The sequence below is a fragment of the Sebastes fasciatus genome, chromosome 1 (genome assembly GCF_043250625.1).
Source record: "Sebastes fasciatus isolate fSebFas1 chromosome 1, fSebFas1.pri, whole genome shotgun sequence".
Taxonomy (NCBI): Eukaryota; Metazoa; Chordata; class Actinopteri; order Perciformes; family Sebastidae; genus Sebastes; species Sebastes fasciatus.
In genome coordinates this window covers 29,616,537-29,634,667 of record NC_133795.1, presented here as the reverse complement: position 1 = coordinate 29,634,667, position 18,131 = coordinate 29,616,537, and the positions used below count along the sequence as shown (strand labels likewise).

Below are 18,131 nucleotides of genomic sequence, written 5' to 3'. Positions count from 1 at the left end.
AGAAAGAGAGGGAGAGAGAGGGCTTTCTCCTTCCTCATCAATCTTTTGGATCCTGTCCCACTGATGCCAATGACCGAGTATCCGGCCGGCTCCAACAGCGGCGAGCACCGGCAGGCAGCCGCGGGGAGCGCACCTCGCTGAGATTCAATCCAGATCCTTTTATCAGCCACCTGAGGTTGATTTAACACCCCTGTTCCAGGACAGTGAAAGCGGCTGATTATAAAGCCAGTCAGTCCCTTTCTCCCCTCCTCCTCCTCCTCATCTCCCTCAGCTCCAGCCCATTACCCAGAACTGCTGCGCTGTCTGGGCTCACGCAGACACAGAGAGGACGCAGAGAGGCAGGACATAAAGGCGAGACAAGATCAAAGGCAATAACTATATGCATGTGTGTGTGTGTGTGTGTGTGTGTGTGTGTGTGTGTGTGAATGAATCAGCATATGAATGTGTGTGTGTGCTCGTTGGGATTATATATTCATCTGATCAAAATGTTGACAGGCTTGACTGTCAGCTGTCAGACGTTTATTGTTGCAGAATGTCTTCTCAAGTGCGTTTATATTTTGTACATCGTACTGCATATAAAGATATCCGTTTTCAGGCCTATAAATTGATGACTTATTAATGTGTGTTGTTTATTTATGAATGTGTGTATTTCTGTCAGAGGCCACATTTGGACACAAATAATGGAGTACACACCCATTCAATGGGGATGGCTTCTCTAACTACCTAGCTGAGGAGTTGGAGGTGTGCAGCCTGTCGCTTCACACTCTTAATCCAACAGCTCTCTGTGGCTGTTTCCTTATGTTCCGCTACTCCCTGCTATGTTAAAACATGATCCACCGTCAATCAGCCAAAATGCCCACGCCTTGTTTTGTAAACGCATTTTGATGACCGGTCATTGTGACAAATACATGACTGCTTCACAATAAAAGCCACCTTGTGTTTCGCCCAGTGGGAAACCTCCGGGTCTGAAAAGTGAAGCCAATGCTGAAGTGCCTTAAACTTGCATTCTTCCTAATAGCCAGCAGGGGGCGACTCCTCTGGTTGCAAAAACAAGTCTGATTGTATAGAAGTCTATGAGAAAATGACCCTACTCCTCACTTTATTAATTCAGTAAGCATCGTAAACATGAGTTTATGGTCTCAATCGCATGTTTCAAGTCTTCTTCAACACGTCATGATGTTCATTTAATTTAGTAATGGCTACCTTTACCGTTACCTTTATTACCTTGACCTTTATATACTTTTACAAACTGTTAGACCTCTGTGTGTATATATATATATATATATATATATATATATATATATATATATACAGACGTAGGCAAAGTTGTTGGTAACGTTCCGTTAAAGAGAGAAAAACCCACAATGGTCACTGAAATAACTTGAAACTGACAAAAGTAATAATAAATACAAATTTACTGAAAATGAACTAATGAAAATCAGATATTGTTTTTGAATTGTGGTTCAACAGAATCATTTTAAAAAACAAACTAATGAAACTGGCCAGGACAAAAATGATGGTACCCCTAGAAAAGATGTAAAATAATGTGACCATAGGGACATGTTAAACTAAGGTGTGTCCTGTAAATAGCATCACAGGTATCTTCAAACTTGTAATCAGTCAGTCTGCCTATTTAAAGGGTGAAAAGTAGTCACTGTGCTGTTTGGCATCATGGTGTGTACCACACTGAACATGGACCACAGAAAGCTAAGGTGAGAGTTGTCTCAGGAGATCAGAAAGAACATTATAGACCTTCATGTTAAAGGTAAAGGCTATAAGACCATCTCCAAGCAGCTTGATGTTCCTGTGACTACAGCTGCACATATTATTCAGAAGTTTAAGGTCCATGGGACTGTAGCCTACCTCCCTGGACGTGGCCGCAAGGGGAAAATTGATGACATATTGAAGAGACGGATAATACGAATGGTAACCAAAGAGCCCAGAACAACTTCCAAAGAGATTAGAGGTGAACTCCAAGGTCAAGGTACATCAGTGTCAGATCGCACCATCCGTCACTGTTTGAGCCAAAGTGGACTTAATGGAAGACGACCCAGGAGGACACCAAATCATAAAAAAGCGAGACTGGAATTTTCCAAAATGCATATTGACAAGCCACAAAGCTTCTGGGAGAATGTCCTTTGGACAGATGAGACAAAACTGGAGCTTTTTGGCAAGTCACATCAGCTCTATGTTCACAGACGCAAAAATGAAGCATCCAAAGAAAAGAACACTGTACCTAATGTGAAACATGGAGGAGGCTCGGTTATGTTATGGGGCTGCTTTGTTGCATCTGGCACAGGGTGTCTTGAATCTGTGCAGGGTGCAATGAAATCTCAAGACTATCAAGGCATTCTGGAGCGAAATGTGCTGCCCAGTGTCAGAAAGCTTGGTCTCAGTTGCAGGTCATGGGTCCTCAAACAGGATAATGACCCAAAACACACAGCTAAAAACACCCAAGAATGGCTAAGAACAAAACATTGGACTATTCTGAAGTGGCCTTCTATGAGCCCTGATCTAAATCCTATTGAACATCTGTGGAAGGAGCTGAAACATGCAGTCTGGAGAAGGCACCCTTCAAACCTGAGACAGCTGGAGCAGTTTGCTCACTAGGAGTGGGCCAACATACCTGTCGACAGGTGCAGAAATCTCATTGAGAGTTACAGAAATCACTTGATTGCAGTGATTGCCTCGAAAGGTTGTGCAACAAAATATTAAGTTAATGTTACCATCATTTTTGTCTAGGCCAGTTTCATTAGTTTGTTTTTTTAAATGATTCTGCTGAACCATAATTCAAAAACAATATCTGATTTTCATTAGTTCATTTTCAGTGAATTTTTATTTATTATTACTTTTGTCAGTTTCAAGTTATTTCAGTGACCATTGTGGGTTTTTCTCTCTTTAACGGAACGTTACCAACAACTTTGCCTACGTCTGTATATATATATACACATTATATATATTACTTACATTATATATATTACTTCTATATACATACTACATTTCTGTCTACACTTCGGTATTTATATTGAGAGTGATGAGTGTTTTATTTCCCCTTTTATATATTCATATTTTATGAGCTTTGTTGAAGGAACCTGAGACCAAAGATTTTCATTGCCAATGACTGCTTTGCTGGAAAGGACAAATGACAAATAAAGAACCTTGAACGTTGTGATTGACAGGTTGCTACCACATGACCATATGTGAATGGAATTGGTTGCCATAGTTGTTTCTGCTTGGATTGCATTATGGGATCCAGTGTTTGCTAGACTGGGGACTTTAAGTCCAAATATCTCGATCTCTGCTGCATCAATTTTGACTATCCTTTTCAAATCTGTCTCTCATAAGCACTAAATTTATTAAAGTCCAACACTAAATTGGTGGAGTATCTCTTTAAGTTGGGTTAGGCAAAGGTTAAAGCAACGTTTAAGTTTGGTGATGCATCAGCTGGGGTTGGGGTAACAATGATGGATAGACAATGCAAAGTGTTCTACAGCAAATTGGTGTGAATGTGTTTGTTGCCAAATGCTTTGGATTTACATCAAAACATAATATAAACGAGAGCTGCACGCAGCTATGAAAGGGCCCTCGCCCCTGCTCGCGGGTCGGGGTTGCTGGCGGGACGCCGACCGACGCGGCCGGGCACCGCGAAACCGAAACTCTGACGAGCGCCACGACACCTCCCGCAAGACTCTACTACAAACGGTTCATGAGATATGAAAGGGGGCGGAGCTAATGTGTAGGGGGCGGGCATAACATTTACCAATGAAACGTGAACTCTCTGCTGAGTGATATGACACTTCCCACAAGACTCTACTACAAACGGTTCATGAGATATGAAAGGGGGCGGGGCTAATGTGTAGGGGGCGGGCATAACATTTACCAATGAAACATGAACTCTCTGCTGAGTGATATGACACCTCCCGCAAGACTCTACGACAAACGGTTCATGAGTTATGAAAGGGGGCGGGGCTAATGTGTAGGGGGCGGGGCTACCCTTAACCAATAAAACAGGAACTCTCTGCTGAGTGATATGACACATCCCACAAGACTCTACTATAAACGGTTCATGAGGTATGAAAGGGGGCGGGGCTAACGTCTTAGGGCGGGGCTATGAGTATAATTTTTCATATACATGTCCTCAAGACTGTACCACCATCATACCTGAGAAATCTGGGGCAGATCGGACTATGTACAGTTGAGTTACAATAACTCCCTGTTTCATGGCGAATGGCTCAAAATGGCCGCCACGCCACGGTCCGCTCGTTAAGTGAACGCTCACCATTTTAATAACTTTTCATCCTCGAGGTCTTGAGATGGTCCTGACCAAATATCAACTCGATATGATCAAATCTGTAGGAGGAGTTCGTTAAAGTACGCGGCCAATAAAACGAAAAAATTGGGAAAATCGTACATAAAATCCAATATGGCCGACTTCTGGGTGGGTGGGGCTAATGAAACCCAATGAGGAATATGTTTCAAATGATAATTTGGGGCAGATCGAACAATGTACAGTTGAGTTAGGGTTAACCCACTCTCTGCTGAGTGATATGACACATTCCACAAGACTCTACTATAAACGGTTCATGAGATATGAAAGGGGGCGGGGCTAACGTCTTGGGGCGGGGCTATGAGTATATTTTTTCATATACATGTCATCAGTACTGGAGCAACATCATACCTGAGAGATTTGGGGCAGATCGGACTATGTACAGTTGAGTTACAATAACTGGCGAATGGCTCAAAATGGCCGCCACGCCACGGTCCGCTCGTTAAGTGAACACTCACCATTTTAATAACTTTTCATCCTCAAGGTCTTGAGATGGTCCTGACCAAATTTCAAATCGATATGATCAAATCTGTAGGAGGAGTTCGTTAAAGTACGCGGCCAATAAAACGCAAAAATGACATAAAAATCAAATATGGCCGACTTCTGGGTGGGCGGAGCTAATGAAACCCAATGAGGAATATGTTTCAAATGATAATTTGGGGCAGATCGAACTATGTACAGTTGAGTTAGGGTTAACCCACTCTCTGCTGAGTGATATGACACATCCCACAAGACTCTACTATAAACGGTTCATGAGATATGAAAGGGGGCGGGGCTAACGTCTTAGGGCGGGGCTATGAGTATAATTTTTCATATACATGTCCTCAAGTCTGTACCACCATCATACCTGAGAGATTTGGGGCAGATCGGACTATGTACAGTTGAGTTACAATAACTGCCTGTTTCATGGCGAATGGCTCAAAATGGACGCCACGCCACGTTCCGCTCGTTAAGTGAAAACTCACGATTTTAATAACTTTTCATCCTCAAGGTCTTAAGATGGTCCTGACCAAATTTCAAATCGATCTGATTAAATCTGTAGGAGGAGTTCGTTAAAGTACGCGGCCTATAAAACGCTAAAAGTGACATGAAATCCAATATGGCCGACTTCCGGGTGGGCGGAGCTAATGAAACCCAATGAGGAATATGTTTCAAATGATGAGTGGGATATGCATACCAAATTTCATGATTATCGGATCAACTTTGACAAAGTTAAAATTTCAACGCGTTAGGGGGCGCTATAGAGCCGAATAAAAACACACTGAGCCTAATGGCTATGCAGTTACATAAAGTTCACAGGTGTCTATCATTTTGCCAAATTTCATGAGTTTTCGAGTACCTAAAGGTATGTTCAAAATCTGAAAGACATAAGGGGGCGCTAGAGAGCCAACATGCCACGCCCAAGCAAAATTTCACCACTAAAATTAAGTAATTACTAGTTTCGATGTGCGTGTAAAGTTTCATACATTTTTGTGCTTCCTAAAGTCTTCAAATATGCGTTCGTAAATTCTAAAATCACGCAGGAAGTCCAACATGGCTGATTTCCTGTTTGCCGAAAAAATCTCAAAATCATTTAATCCAGGTATGAGGGCGTGAGCAATGACATACTTGAATTTCGTGAAGATCGAAGAAACTTTCTCTGAAAAACTGTGTACGTTAGGGGGCGCTATGGAGCCCCCTGGAGACACCCGAGCCCAGTCACTCCAGAACATTGAATTTCCCACCAGTTCTGACGCATACTCCACTTTTCGTGAGTTTTGGGGATGGCTAAGGTCGTCAAAAACGCGATATTCCAGCAGAAAAAGAATAATACCCAGAAAAACAATAGGTTCCTTGCACTTCGTGCCAGGACACCGTTGGGTCCTGGCACTTTCATGCTCGGGCCCTAATAAAATATTGAAAAAAAATATGGTGGTGAGCCAAAAACATACTCTAGCGTCTTGTGTACATCAATAACAAATCTGATGAAAGCTTGCAGGGTTTTGTAATAAGGAAGCACAAACTGAATCGGATATAATCACTGGGATTTGTGTTATGTACTGTACTGTATGTATGTACTGCAGTTCTGAGATTTGTACCCCCCTGTGGCTTTTTATGTGCATTGACAGATGGGATATTGGTGACCTCATCACCTGAGCATATGTCCCTTCAGCAGGTGAACAAGTCGACAAGCGACAGGCAGGAGGGAACACTGACTCATGAGAAGATGCTGGCTGTTCACTTGCAGTTGTAATTATGCACAGATTAGCCTTTCTTACTGCACATTAAAGAGGAAGTCGGGGGCACGTACTGCACTAAGCACCAGTACGCTATTTGAATATATATTTTATTTTCACCTACATGCTTTTGTTGTGTTTGCGTGGGCTGGAGTTCTGCATAACAAAGACTGTACGCGTTTGTTTCTGTCTTTTACATATTTATTCTAAGTTTGTGGGGGGACGCCTGTGATTTTGGTTTGTTTGGATCAAAGGAGGTTACAGCGCATGGTGCTGCAAACAGCTGAATACTGTGCAGGTCATATTCAGATTGTCAGTACAGAAACAGATAAAGAATGATACCCGTTTCTTAAATGCCAATTTAAAATATCCCTATTGATTTTTGTGTGTATAAAATCCCAAACAATCTGAACTTTCCTCTTGTTTATTGCCATTTGCACTCTGGGTCTCAAAGAAATGTGGTCACTTCATGTTTGGAAAAGCAGAAAACAGATCTTTGCCCCAGAAGAGCACAGAAAGTCTGAACATGCACCCGATTTGACTTTTATCAGGCCATTAAGGAGGCATTATCAGTCACAATAAGCACCATAGATGTGGGTCAATAGGGACCTACTTCATTTTAAAAGTAAGAGTGAAACTTAAAAGCAACACGATCTAACATGTTGTAAAACTGAATAAAAAGTTAAGTTTTGAACACAAACAGAAAGTCTTCTTTAGCTGTAGGCAACGAAACTACAACTTCTTTAGGGTTAGGCAAAAAAACAGTTACATTTAGGGAAAAATGTCATGTTTTGGGTTCAAATAACTACAAACACAGAGACAACTACACATGTTGGTTTCACACCGGATGCAAACTCTGGTCTCCTGGGCGGAAGTACTGTGTTTTGTGTCCTATCCATCGTCATCGTCCCCGATTTCAACCACTTATGGAGTTTCACGCTGTCTATAGTGCAGCAGCTGACTTCCGCGCCTGCTCCTGTCATAATTACTATGGTCGCTAGAGGTCGTTGTCGTGTGATTTTATACCTTCTTTCGGTGATCTACCATGTCAATAGATGATAAAACCTACTAGTGGGTGTAGTAGGCCCCTACTGACCCATATCTATGGGGCATAAAGCGACTGATAACGCCTATTTAATAGCCTGACAACAGTCTAATCGGCTGGAACATACAGTATTGTATTCTCTTTGATATGGTTTTGGCTCTTAGATATTTGATCTGTTACATAATTATGTCTATAACAACATCTGCTTGGCTTTACCATTTCCAAACAAGGTAGACCTGTGTGGCTGTTTAGAGAGAATATGACGATTTTGAACACACATAATGATTATGGGAGCCTTGAACATGCATCAATTGAGACTTTTCCTGACTGTAACTGACTGTCCTTGGATAGCTACAGTATGAGGATCAGTACTGTCGGAGCTGTAGATAGACTCTCAGTGCTGCTGCCTATTGTGTGTCGGACATAATGGCTCCACGCTCTGACACATTGTTCAGGGTTCACAATTTACATAATGCTTTCACCTTGGCATTTCCATCTATCCTTTTGTATGTGTGATACAAAAGATGCTCTTATAACACTTACAACACACACACACATACATACAGTACACAAATACAGTAGCACAGGTAAGGTCAGGCAGCCTTTTAAGCCCTTATGCTAGAGGTACTAATAGAGCTATTCTGGTCTGGTTATCAATGCCTGACTTTTCATTTGGTTTCCATTTCTTTGACACCCTGATTATAACCTGAAGAATAAATGACTGAAATAATACTGTAATGTCACCTTAAAAAAGGAGAGAACGTTTCAAGTCTGCCAGCCAAACATGTCACTCACAATAGGGAGGAAACTAAACCTACTTTGTTTAAAAAAAAAAGCCACAGGTCACATCATTAGGTATCTTGTTATGGGTCAAATGAGGTGCAGCATGACAGCCCACACATACGCCTGTCTATTATTCTTAGTCTCTGAGCAGATCCCTCTCAATAACGAACACAGCAGAGAGCTTTTGACACAATACTAACAGGTTTTAAAGCTCTCAGGCAGCAGTCCTATTTGGAGAGGTAAATCAGTTCAAAAAAGTGTCTTCAACGATATTTTATCTTAAATGTTTTGGTCGATGTACATCCTCAATAATTGTTAAAGGATAGGTTCATATTTTTCAAAACTCAAAGGTTCTAAACGCAAGATTGGGATAATTTTTATTGCCTCTGCACGGCTCTCAACATGGCGACAACTGAGCCAGTGGCTCGTAGCTAACGGCGCTAACCGTCAAAACCACGTCTACACTGCTGACAGAGCTATAAGTGTTAACCTGAGGGGGAATTGGAGGGTGGGTGCTACACTTCCGCGACAATGCCGGAAACAGCGTTATCAGCTGCAACCGCTGTATGAGAGCAGAGCAGAGCAGAGCTGCGGCCAGTGGGCACGCTCATATGCACTCAAATGCACTAAAAGCATGGGCAGCTGGCCTGGCTATGTCAAGAAAGCACGGAGTAGATCGGATTACAACACAGACAGAGTGACTTCATTCTCTGCTCAGGTAGACATTACTCCTCTATATCTTTACATAGCAAATACTTGTTTGCTGCTATATTAATGCTCTGGATATCATATAGAGAACCTTTAAAGTTATAATCCTCGAGATTTCAGTCCTAGTTAGCAATTAAAATCCAGTGCGGAAAGGGTGGACTTCGCCACCGACAATTAAAAGTAGTATGGATACAGAATGTTAATGTATTGAATTGCTATTGCAGAGAAAGTCACGATCATAAATAGTATCAAACAAGGTTTTTAATTTTTAAACAATACTAACACAACACTATGTACATGGAGTTAATATAATTGTTGCTACTGTACAAAGCCCTTTACTAATACAATACCTGTAAGTAATGGAGTTAGACAAATCAAGAGGATATCTTCCAAAGCTTCAGACTTTTTGGCGCGAGATTCTGTTTTTTTGTTACCACAGAATTTTACATTGTGAAGACATCAGCTTCAGCTCATGGTGATAAGCATTTTCACTATTCTCTGAAATGTTCTACGCCAATCAATTACTCATATAAATAGATTCTTTGATAATGTAAATCATTATTTACAGCTGGAGAATGTAACTTTGAAATACAAGCATCCACTTAATTTGTCTAACTTAACTTAAGCATGCATTTTTACACAAAACAAGCACTGTGGATTCTGTCCACCATCGTGTCTTCATCACTTACTTTGAATGGACAGGAGGAAGAATTACACTGACCAACAATGCTTTTAATGAACATATGTATATGTGGGCTTTAAGACAGACTTGAAAAAAAATGTGAACCCATCTTCCTCAATGCTTTCCTGCCTTATCATATTGACAGTAATTCATCACCAGAAATGCATATCTATTGCTCAGTTGAATTAGTGAAACCACCAACTTTATCTCTGTGTCATGCCATTATATTCCAAAAGGCAGTTTTGCATTTAAATATACAGCATTAACTACAAAAGAGAGAGCTAGAGTGAAAAACTGATTTTTAGGAACTATTCTTCCACTGTGCCTTCATAACACTTCACTCAGCCAAACTTCGGGAGCACTTTCAAGTTCACCCTGCCATTCACGGCACCGACTCTCAGCGAGCTTGTGTGAAAGATTAAGAGCGGAGGGGAATCGTAATAAAGGTGACAGAGGAGATCTCATGGGACACCTCGCCTCCAGGCACACAGCAGAGAGAGATCCGACTTTATAATGCAGTTAAATTAATTCTTCACAAGGCATTTCCACACTGAACGCCTGGGCCATAAATATGGTGCTTCTGGTGTGGCCCCAATTATGAGAAAAGAAATACAGAAATACAGTACAAAAAAAATGCTTCGTTCTGAAACTGAACCAGTGATCATCCAAAGATAATAAGGAGTTGTGTCATCTAAATGTCACAAGGGTGCAGAGTACGGCTGTGTATTGGCAAGAATCTGGCAATACGATATGTATCATGATACAGGGGTTAACATTCAACACATTGAGATACTGTAAGCAAGGCAAATATTGTGAATTTTTCATCTAATTTTAAGTTTAACTGTCATAGTATAAAAACACACCACCATATGAATTAAATCGATATTCATAAAATCTAAGTAAAGGAGAGAACAGTTGGATCTGCATTTGCATTTATCTCAGTCCGTGTAACATCCAACATCACGGCACTACTTTGAGAGGGCACACACACTGAGAGGGCGCGTCTCTTTGCTGTAAATGAAATAAAGTATTGATTGAGTTCATCTTTGCATGTGAGCTATTAATTAAAAATTGATACAGTGTTTTTTGAGAATTGATACAGATTCACAAAACTAGGGCTGTCAATCGATTAAAATCAATTAATCACATGATTGTCCATGATTGATCGCAAATGAATCGCATGTTTTTTTATTTGTTCAAAATGTACCTTAAAGGGAGATTTGTCAAGTATTTAATACTCTTATCAACATGGGAGTGGACTGCTTTATGCAAATGTTTGTATATAGTTGTTATTGGAAACAATTAATAACACAAAACAATGACAAATATGGTCCAGAAACCCTCACAGCTGCTGCATTTAGCATACAAAATATGCTCAAATCATAACATGGCAAACTGCAGCCCAACAGGCAACAACAGCTGTCAGTGTGTCAGTGTGCTGACTTGACTATGACTTGACCCAAACTGCATGTGATTATCATAAAGTGGGCACGTCTGTAAAGGGGAGACTCGTGGTCACCCATAGAACCCATTTTCATTCACATATCAAACCATTTTGTATTAACGCGGTATTATTAGGGCTGTCACAATATAAATTTTTCTCAATATGATTATCATGACAAAAAAATATCACGATAATGATATTATCGCGATATCATTAAAAAAAATGATGCAATCACTTCAAATACATCTTTAACTTTATTTGGTCCAAAGTTTGTTTGTTTTCTTTCCAAAACAACGGATAACAGTGCACTTTACATGGCAGTGAGTGTGTCTTAACTGAATAAACAAATACAATATAATAAATAGGCTTAGCTGACCTGCTCCTTTTTCTTTCCCTGATGATTTCTCACGTTTCTTGGACGCTGCTGCCTGACCACAAGAAAAGTACAAGCTGTCACTGTCTTGTTGAACAGACCTCAATTAAGTCAATTAAGTGCTTTACTTAGCACATAAATTAGCTAGTCAGCTCGCGTAGTCATTCACTAACCAAGATATGCTAACGTTGTACTCATATAACTCAACTGACATGTTTATAGATTTGCTAACATTACAACTTACTCGCTCTGTGGTGGCAAAATGTTCGGCATGATGATTGCGAAGGTGACTATGCAGCATGTTTTAAGTATTACCTCCTTTGGCTAATACTGTAGCCCCACATTCCCTGCACACTGGAGCAGTATCAAGCAGGACTTCGTTTTTCTTGTGCAACCCGAAGAATTCCCACACTGCAGAGTTTACGTTTTGAGCAGGGCGATAAAGTATCTCCTTTTCATTCGTCGTCATTCTGACAGAATCACGAAGACAAGACGCGCGCTTGCTTATGGTGTGTTTACTTAATAGTCTGTTTGTGGCGTGCGTGTATGACGTCATGTCTGCGACAAGCTTTTATTTACTGCGTGCGGGAGAACACAAAAGAGAAATAGCTAACCCAAGAGCTAAACTGAATTAAACACGATATATTGTGGCTGGATTATTTACACGATACTACTATTTTCATGTTTTTAATACCGCAATTACCGCAAAACCGGTATACCGTTAACTTTGACAGCCCTACAGAAAACAAAATATCTTGATATTCAATATTTTCAGTATTTTCTTACAACTGTTTCCGACATCAGTATAATTTAATCCTAATGGTTCAGCCCTGCTCTGTGTCTTTAGGTCAGGCTACAGGTTGTGCATCATTTTCTGAAAAGGCTAAAATTGAAAAGGAAAAAAAATATTTCTAGACCAAAACAATTATTTTAAAAAAGAAAAAAAAAACCCACTAAATATAGCTCCAAATCAATAGTCCTTAATGCACACATAAATATGCGTGGCATCTTTTTAACACCAGATTGTATTGTTTGTATTCAACCACTGTGTCTTTATTTGGTGAACTCTAAGTGAGGCAGACAAAATGCCATGAGTGATTGTGCCGGTTGATAAATGCCACACTTTCCCACCGTTACTCACACTGGCTGCCTCAAATAAGCAGTAGCCTACTGAAATATGGGGGCAGGCTGCCTTAATGCTCATTTGAAATTCAAAGTGTTTTTCATAAATTATTACATTTATAAAAAAAAATTCACAAAAATGCATCTATTAACATCAGATACTGTTGTTTTAGTTCTGTAACAAAAATACAAAAACATTGTAGCAGAATGGAAAACAAAGGACGCTTACAGTGTGTGCATGCACCTGTGTGTGTGTGTGTATTACTCACCCGAGCGTCGTCATGGTGACAATAGTGTACCAGAAGGAAGCTGGGATGCTGGTGAACTTGCTGGAGCTGGAGCCCTTCTCTGCGTAGAACATGACCGTGGCGAAGATGATGATGGCCATGGTGAGCGAGAAGAGGAGGAAGCCCAGCTCTGAAGCGCAACTCTTTAGCGTATAGCCCAGGATCCGCAGGCCCTGCGAGTGGCGGGAGAACTTGAAGATGCGAAACACTCGAAACACCCGCAGCGTCACGAAGGCGCCGCTCACGTCCTCGTTGTTGGACATCACCAGGCCGATGTAGTACGGCAAGATGGCCACCACGTCGATGATGCTCATCACCGAGCGCATGAAGCGGTAACGGCTGGGCGCGGCAAACAGACGCATCAGGTACTCCACCGTGAATATCATGACGCAGGCGGTGTCCATGCAGAAGAACGCCACCGTGTAGCGTTCGCCGCAAGGCATGTCTTTCTGGTTGGCGGTGGGGCCGCAGGGCACCGTCTCTACCACGTTGGTGAGGACCGAGATGGCGATGAAGAAGCCAGTGACGTAGTAGAAGACCAGGGCCATGGTGGAGGTGTGGGGGTTCTCGAAAGCACGCCACATGGTCTCCCTGAAGTTCATGTGGGGCAGCTTCATGTCCTTGTTATCTTCCTGGTCGTCTTGCAGCCGCTCTAAATTCTCCCTCTTCCTGTCCTTGTACTCTTCGTAGCAACAGTCGCCGATGATCTCAGGTATGATGCCGAAGAAAATCAACTCCTCGTCGTAGGCCGAGATGCACTCCTGGCGGGGGTAGTGGAGCTTCCCTGTCCGGTAGAAGTTGAGGATGCTCCTGAAGGCCTCGGGGTCCCGGTCAAAGAAGTACTCCTTGATTTCCTCGTTGTAAAAGTAGTCCTTTTCAGAGCTGCCCAGCAAGGTGTCGGGGTAGCGGTCCAGAGTTGTTCTCCAGGTCTGAAAGCGGCGGCCGCTGACGTTGAGAATGATCAGCTCGTCTTTTCTCTTGCTGTTGTCCATCGGTGCAACAGGCATGGGGCAATTGGCAACGGGCATCCAGCCAATGGCTGCCGCCCTGGCAAAGGGGAGCCACCCTGCTACTCCTGACATCGTGAAGTCTTCAAAGAAGTCCTCCTCGCCTTCAGAGTCGACTCTCCTCGAGATCAACTAACATCTGAGGGGTTATATCACAACAAAAAGATGAAACATCAAGCTGAAAACAGCAGCACACTAGATGATCAACCAAATGATCAGTGTTTGCCATCATGGCACTAAAAGAAGCAGCATGAAGCTCGTGACATTTTGAGTTCCAAATGAGCTTTTCCTCTCCTCTATTGAATTTCCAGTCACTCTCCCCTGCTTTCAGTCCAAATCCACCAGAATCCACCCAAAATGTCATCCAATTTCCAGGACAAAGCTGATAAATGGCAACAACTAAAAAGCACAAGTGCCTGGCAACCGGACGGGCGGGTATAAAGGTGAAGTCTAATCTCAGTTCAGCTCTGTTTTCCGGGTTTGACGCCTCAACGTACAGATAATATGGAATTCATACTCTATTATTTAGGGTTATTAAAGCCTGAAACAGTTTGCTTACACAATACCAATTTTGTTGCATTTGTGGACCAGATCACTTCTTGTTTTGGACCTGCAGCACACACATGCTCAAGATATATAGAATAACTACAGTTAGATGTGAAGTGAATAATACAATGTGGTTAACTAACAAAAGCAGTAAAGTCACAAACCTATCTGTCCTGAGTATAGCATCATTAACTGAGACAGGCTGACTGTCTGCACAGCACAAACCTGTTGCATCGGAATAAAGAGGCTGCAGATTGATCTAACTGGAGATATTATTACAACATTTTTATGGTATTTTCATTTATAATTGAAAATATTATTGACCTGAAATCCGTTTAGAAAAAAATATTATTATAATGTGGAAAATGACATTAGTAAACTGCCTGTTTACACATATTTAAAAACAAAACCCACTGTATAACATAGCCTACGTTTAGTAGGTCTACCTTAAATTACTTTTCCCCCCCCATGCACGTAGCTGACTAACTTCAACACGAATTGTTCACCTAAAAAAACGTTAGTTATTAAACGCACCTCAACATCATCTAAAACAGAAATGCAGTGGATGGAGTGAAACGGAGCGATGGAGACACTCACCGATAAAAGTGGAGGGGGGGACGAAATCCCAAGTCTTCCAAACAAAAATCTGACTTTCTGTAAAGACCGAGTCCTCAGTTATTATAACAAGTGAGAGAAGAAGAGCTCGGATCCATCCAGCGGGATGATGAAGCAGCGAGCAGCATCACCTCTCCTCCTCCTCCTCCTCCTCCTCTCCTCCTCCTCCTCCTCCTCGTCGGTCGGACTCCGGCACCGAGCAGAGCGCACAAAGACGCGGGTGATGGAGCAGAATGAACCGGTCTGTGGGACCACAGGACTCGGGTTGAACAGCGGGATTTGTGGACGTCTCTAAAGGTTTTGTTTCTTGCTTTGTTTTTCTACATCCTGGCTTCTTTGTTTTTTCCCGTCAGTGTTTGGAAAGTGAAATGTGATGGAGAGGCGCAACGCGCGTCCTCTTTCCTCCAGCAGCACAAAGTACAATGTGCGTCTCTCTCTCTCTCTCTCTCTCTCTCTCTCTCTCTCTCTCTCTCTCTGTGTGTGTGTGTGTGTGTGTCAGCTCTGTGTCATCAGCCCTCCTTCCCTCTGCCTCACTTTACCATCAGATGTGACACACTCACCCTGTCACTCTGGCTGCATGCAATACTGTGCTGCTGCATTTCTAACTAAAGCAGAAAATACTACTGTATTGTAATGGTGGGGACATGGACACTACTGTATATAGTTAACTCACTGTAGTGCACTTGGATATTAGAGTGAGTTAAGTACCAAAAGGATGCAGAGTAAGCCCTAACTTGTAAACTAATACTTTATGAAGGATAATATTAACACTTTGTCCCTCATAACAACATTATTCCCATTTTCCAGAAGGGTTTTAACATGGCCGGATTAAACTTTTTGAGGGGCTCAGGGCAAAAATGAGCAACTGGGCCCCTATAACCCCCCCACTCATCCCACTCTGTGCATGTACAGAGTGTACATGTACAGTTTTTCTACCGTATTATTTAGAATATAAGCAGCAACTGATTATATGGAAAAACCCTCCTTTTTTACCTATAGATATGGGTGTAAGAAAATATGCAAAATTATGTTTTGTGATACTGTATCGATTCTAAAAAATACTATTGATTTTCAATTAATAGTTTACAAGCAAAAATTAACCCAGTCAATACTTTATTTAATTTGCAAAGACATGCATCCTCTGTGTACACTGTAAAACTTATATTTTTTGGCCTAAAATGTATTTTGCAGTTGGTAAAACTTTAAAAATATGCTTTATTAACATTTGAGGCAATCATTTAAGTCAGTCCAGCAAACCAGAATATTTGTTTGTGTCAAAACAATGTGGTGAGTCATTAATACTTACAGTATATCTTTCAGTTGTGAACACAAAGTGTAAAAAAACAACTTTCCGAGTTGACGTTTGTCACTTGAAGTACTCCCAGTCTGTGTGTCTGTCTCGCATAGGAGCTGGAGTCTGACACCACACAGGTTAGTTTTAACATACTATTCGTTTAATTAAGTTAAAATGGTGTCCGATTTTTTTATTCTGAGTTATTTGGTGTGATGAATTAATAGATACATCAGGCAATACCATCAACAACAGTTAGACACAAAGCTTAATCAGTGAATGCTAGCAGCTGCTGTTCCGACAATACACAATCTCCCGGCATCGCCGTCTTAATATACGGGCTTACCGGGGCTCAAGCCCGCGGGCCCGACCACGTAAAGGGGTCCACAAGGCTCCAGGGGAAAACAATGAAAATATTCACAGGGAGAAGCGAAAGTGGGTGTGCAGCGGGATGCTCCATGTGCAAAGACGGTGGTGTTTTTTTTACTCCGACACAACCTAGATTGAATATCCTACTGCGAGGTCCGGCAGCAGTTGCGCTGGGACGGTCCGATGACGTCATTCTGCATAATAAGTATCCATGTGCTTCTGTTTACATCTGTGTACGTCTGTGCTCAGCCGGTCAAATTCACAACACTCATTTTTCGTTCCGATCAGAGTCGACACCCTACGACGGCCATGTCGAGTCATAATCGGGCTGATATCGTGTAGTGTGAACCGGCCATAAAGTTTAGGCAACAAAACCTAGTTAGGTTTAGGAAAAATGGTATGGTTGGCCTTAAAATAAATATGGAAATTAAGTAAAATAAGTACAGAAACACGTCACAAACGTCACACAAAATCAAACACCGGTCTCAAACACCGTCCTCCTAAAAGTCCTGTGTTTGTTGGACCCATCCACCTCCCCTCCAGCCCGCCATAAACCGTCTTTTTCACTTTTTATTTTACGTCAAGCTCCTCATTTATATGGCAGTCAGTAGACTACATGGCGTACAAATGACACGCCAAAAGCAAGCGTTCTTATTGCACACTTTTGCCTATCATGTCATACATGGCTGTCATATACACACACACATCCCATATATAGAATTCAGGGAGGAATTTTCTTTAAAGCTGATATGGCAGAATGGACAAAGTGGACTTTCATCCCTTTTAAAAGTCTTGTATCTGAGGCCAAACACAAGTAATGTGAAGGTCAGACAGGTCAGGTGTAGGGAGGCAAATGATTTAGAAGGCCATTTAAAAATAATACAAGCTTCACTTTTTCAACTGTAATATCGTGTTATATTCAGGGGACAAGAATAACACGGTAATAATTATGGTCCTGTCAAGATTATGTATAAAGCAAGACCACTTAGCATATGGCCGTTTTCAAAGGGGTCCCTTGTCCTCTGACCACAAGATATGTAATTGAAAATGGGTTCTCTGGGTACCCACGAGTCTCCCCTTTACAGACATGCCCACTTTATGATAATCACATGCAGTTTTTTTGTCATGCAGTATAAATGTGTTAATTTGCCCATTCAAATATGGTGTATTTGAATATTTCTGCATACTGGGGTCCCTGAGCAGTCTTGGAATTATATAAATTGGGTATGACTGTAAAGTTGACTCTTGTGGATCCAATGAGCCCAATTATATTCATGTGTGATGATGTTAGTCCCCATAGTAGCCATTTCATATAG

General features: G+C 41.6%; 1 protein-coding gene across 4 annotated transcripts in view; it reads right to left on the bottom strand.

Moving 5' to 3' along the window:
- Positions 1-15,590, bottom strand: part of LOC141771588 (A-type voltage-gated potassium channel KCND3-like) — a 118,166-nt gene extending 102,576 nt beyond the window's left edge. For all 4 annotated transcript variants that reach the window (XM_074642025.1, XM_074642042.1, XM_074642034.1 and 1 more), the window contains exons 1-2: positions 15,138-15,590; positions 12,970-14,133 (exon numbers count right to left, since the gene is read on the bottom strand). In XM_074642025.1, the coding sequence (XP_074498126.1) occupies positions 12,970-14,069 (1,100 nt within the window). In that variant the 5' untranslated portion in view covers positions 14,070-14,133; positions 15,138-15,590. The remainder of the gene's footprint in view (positions 1-12,969; positions 14,134-15,137) is intronic.
- Positions 15,591-18,131: the final 2,541 nt, after the last annotated feature.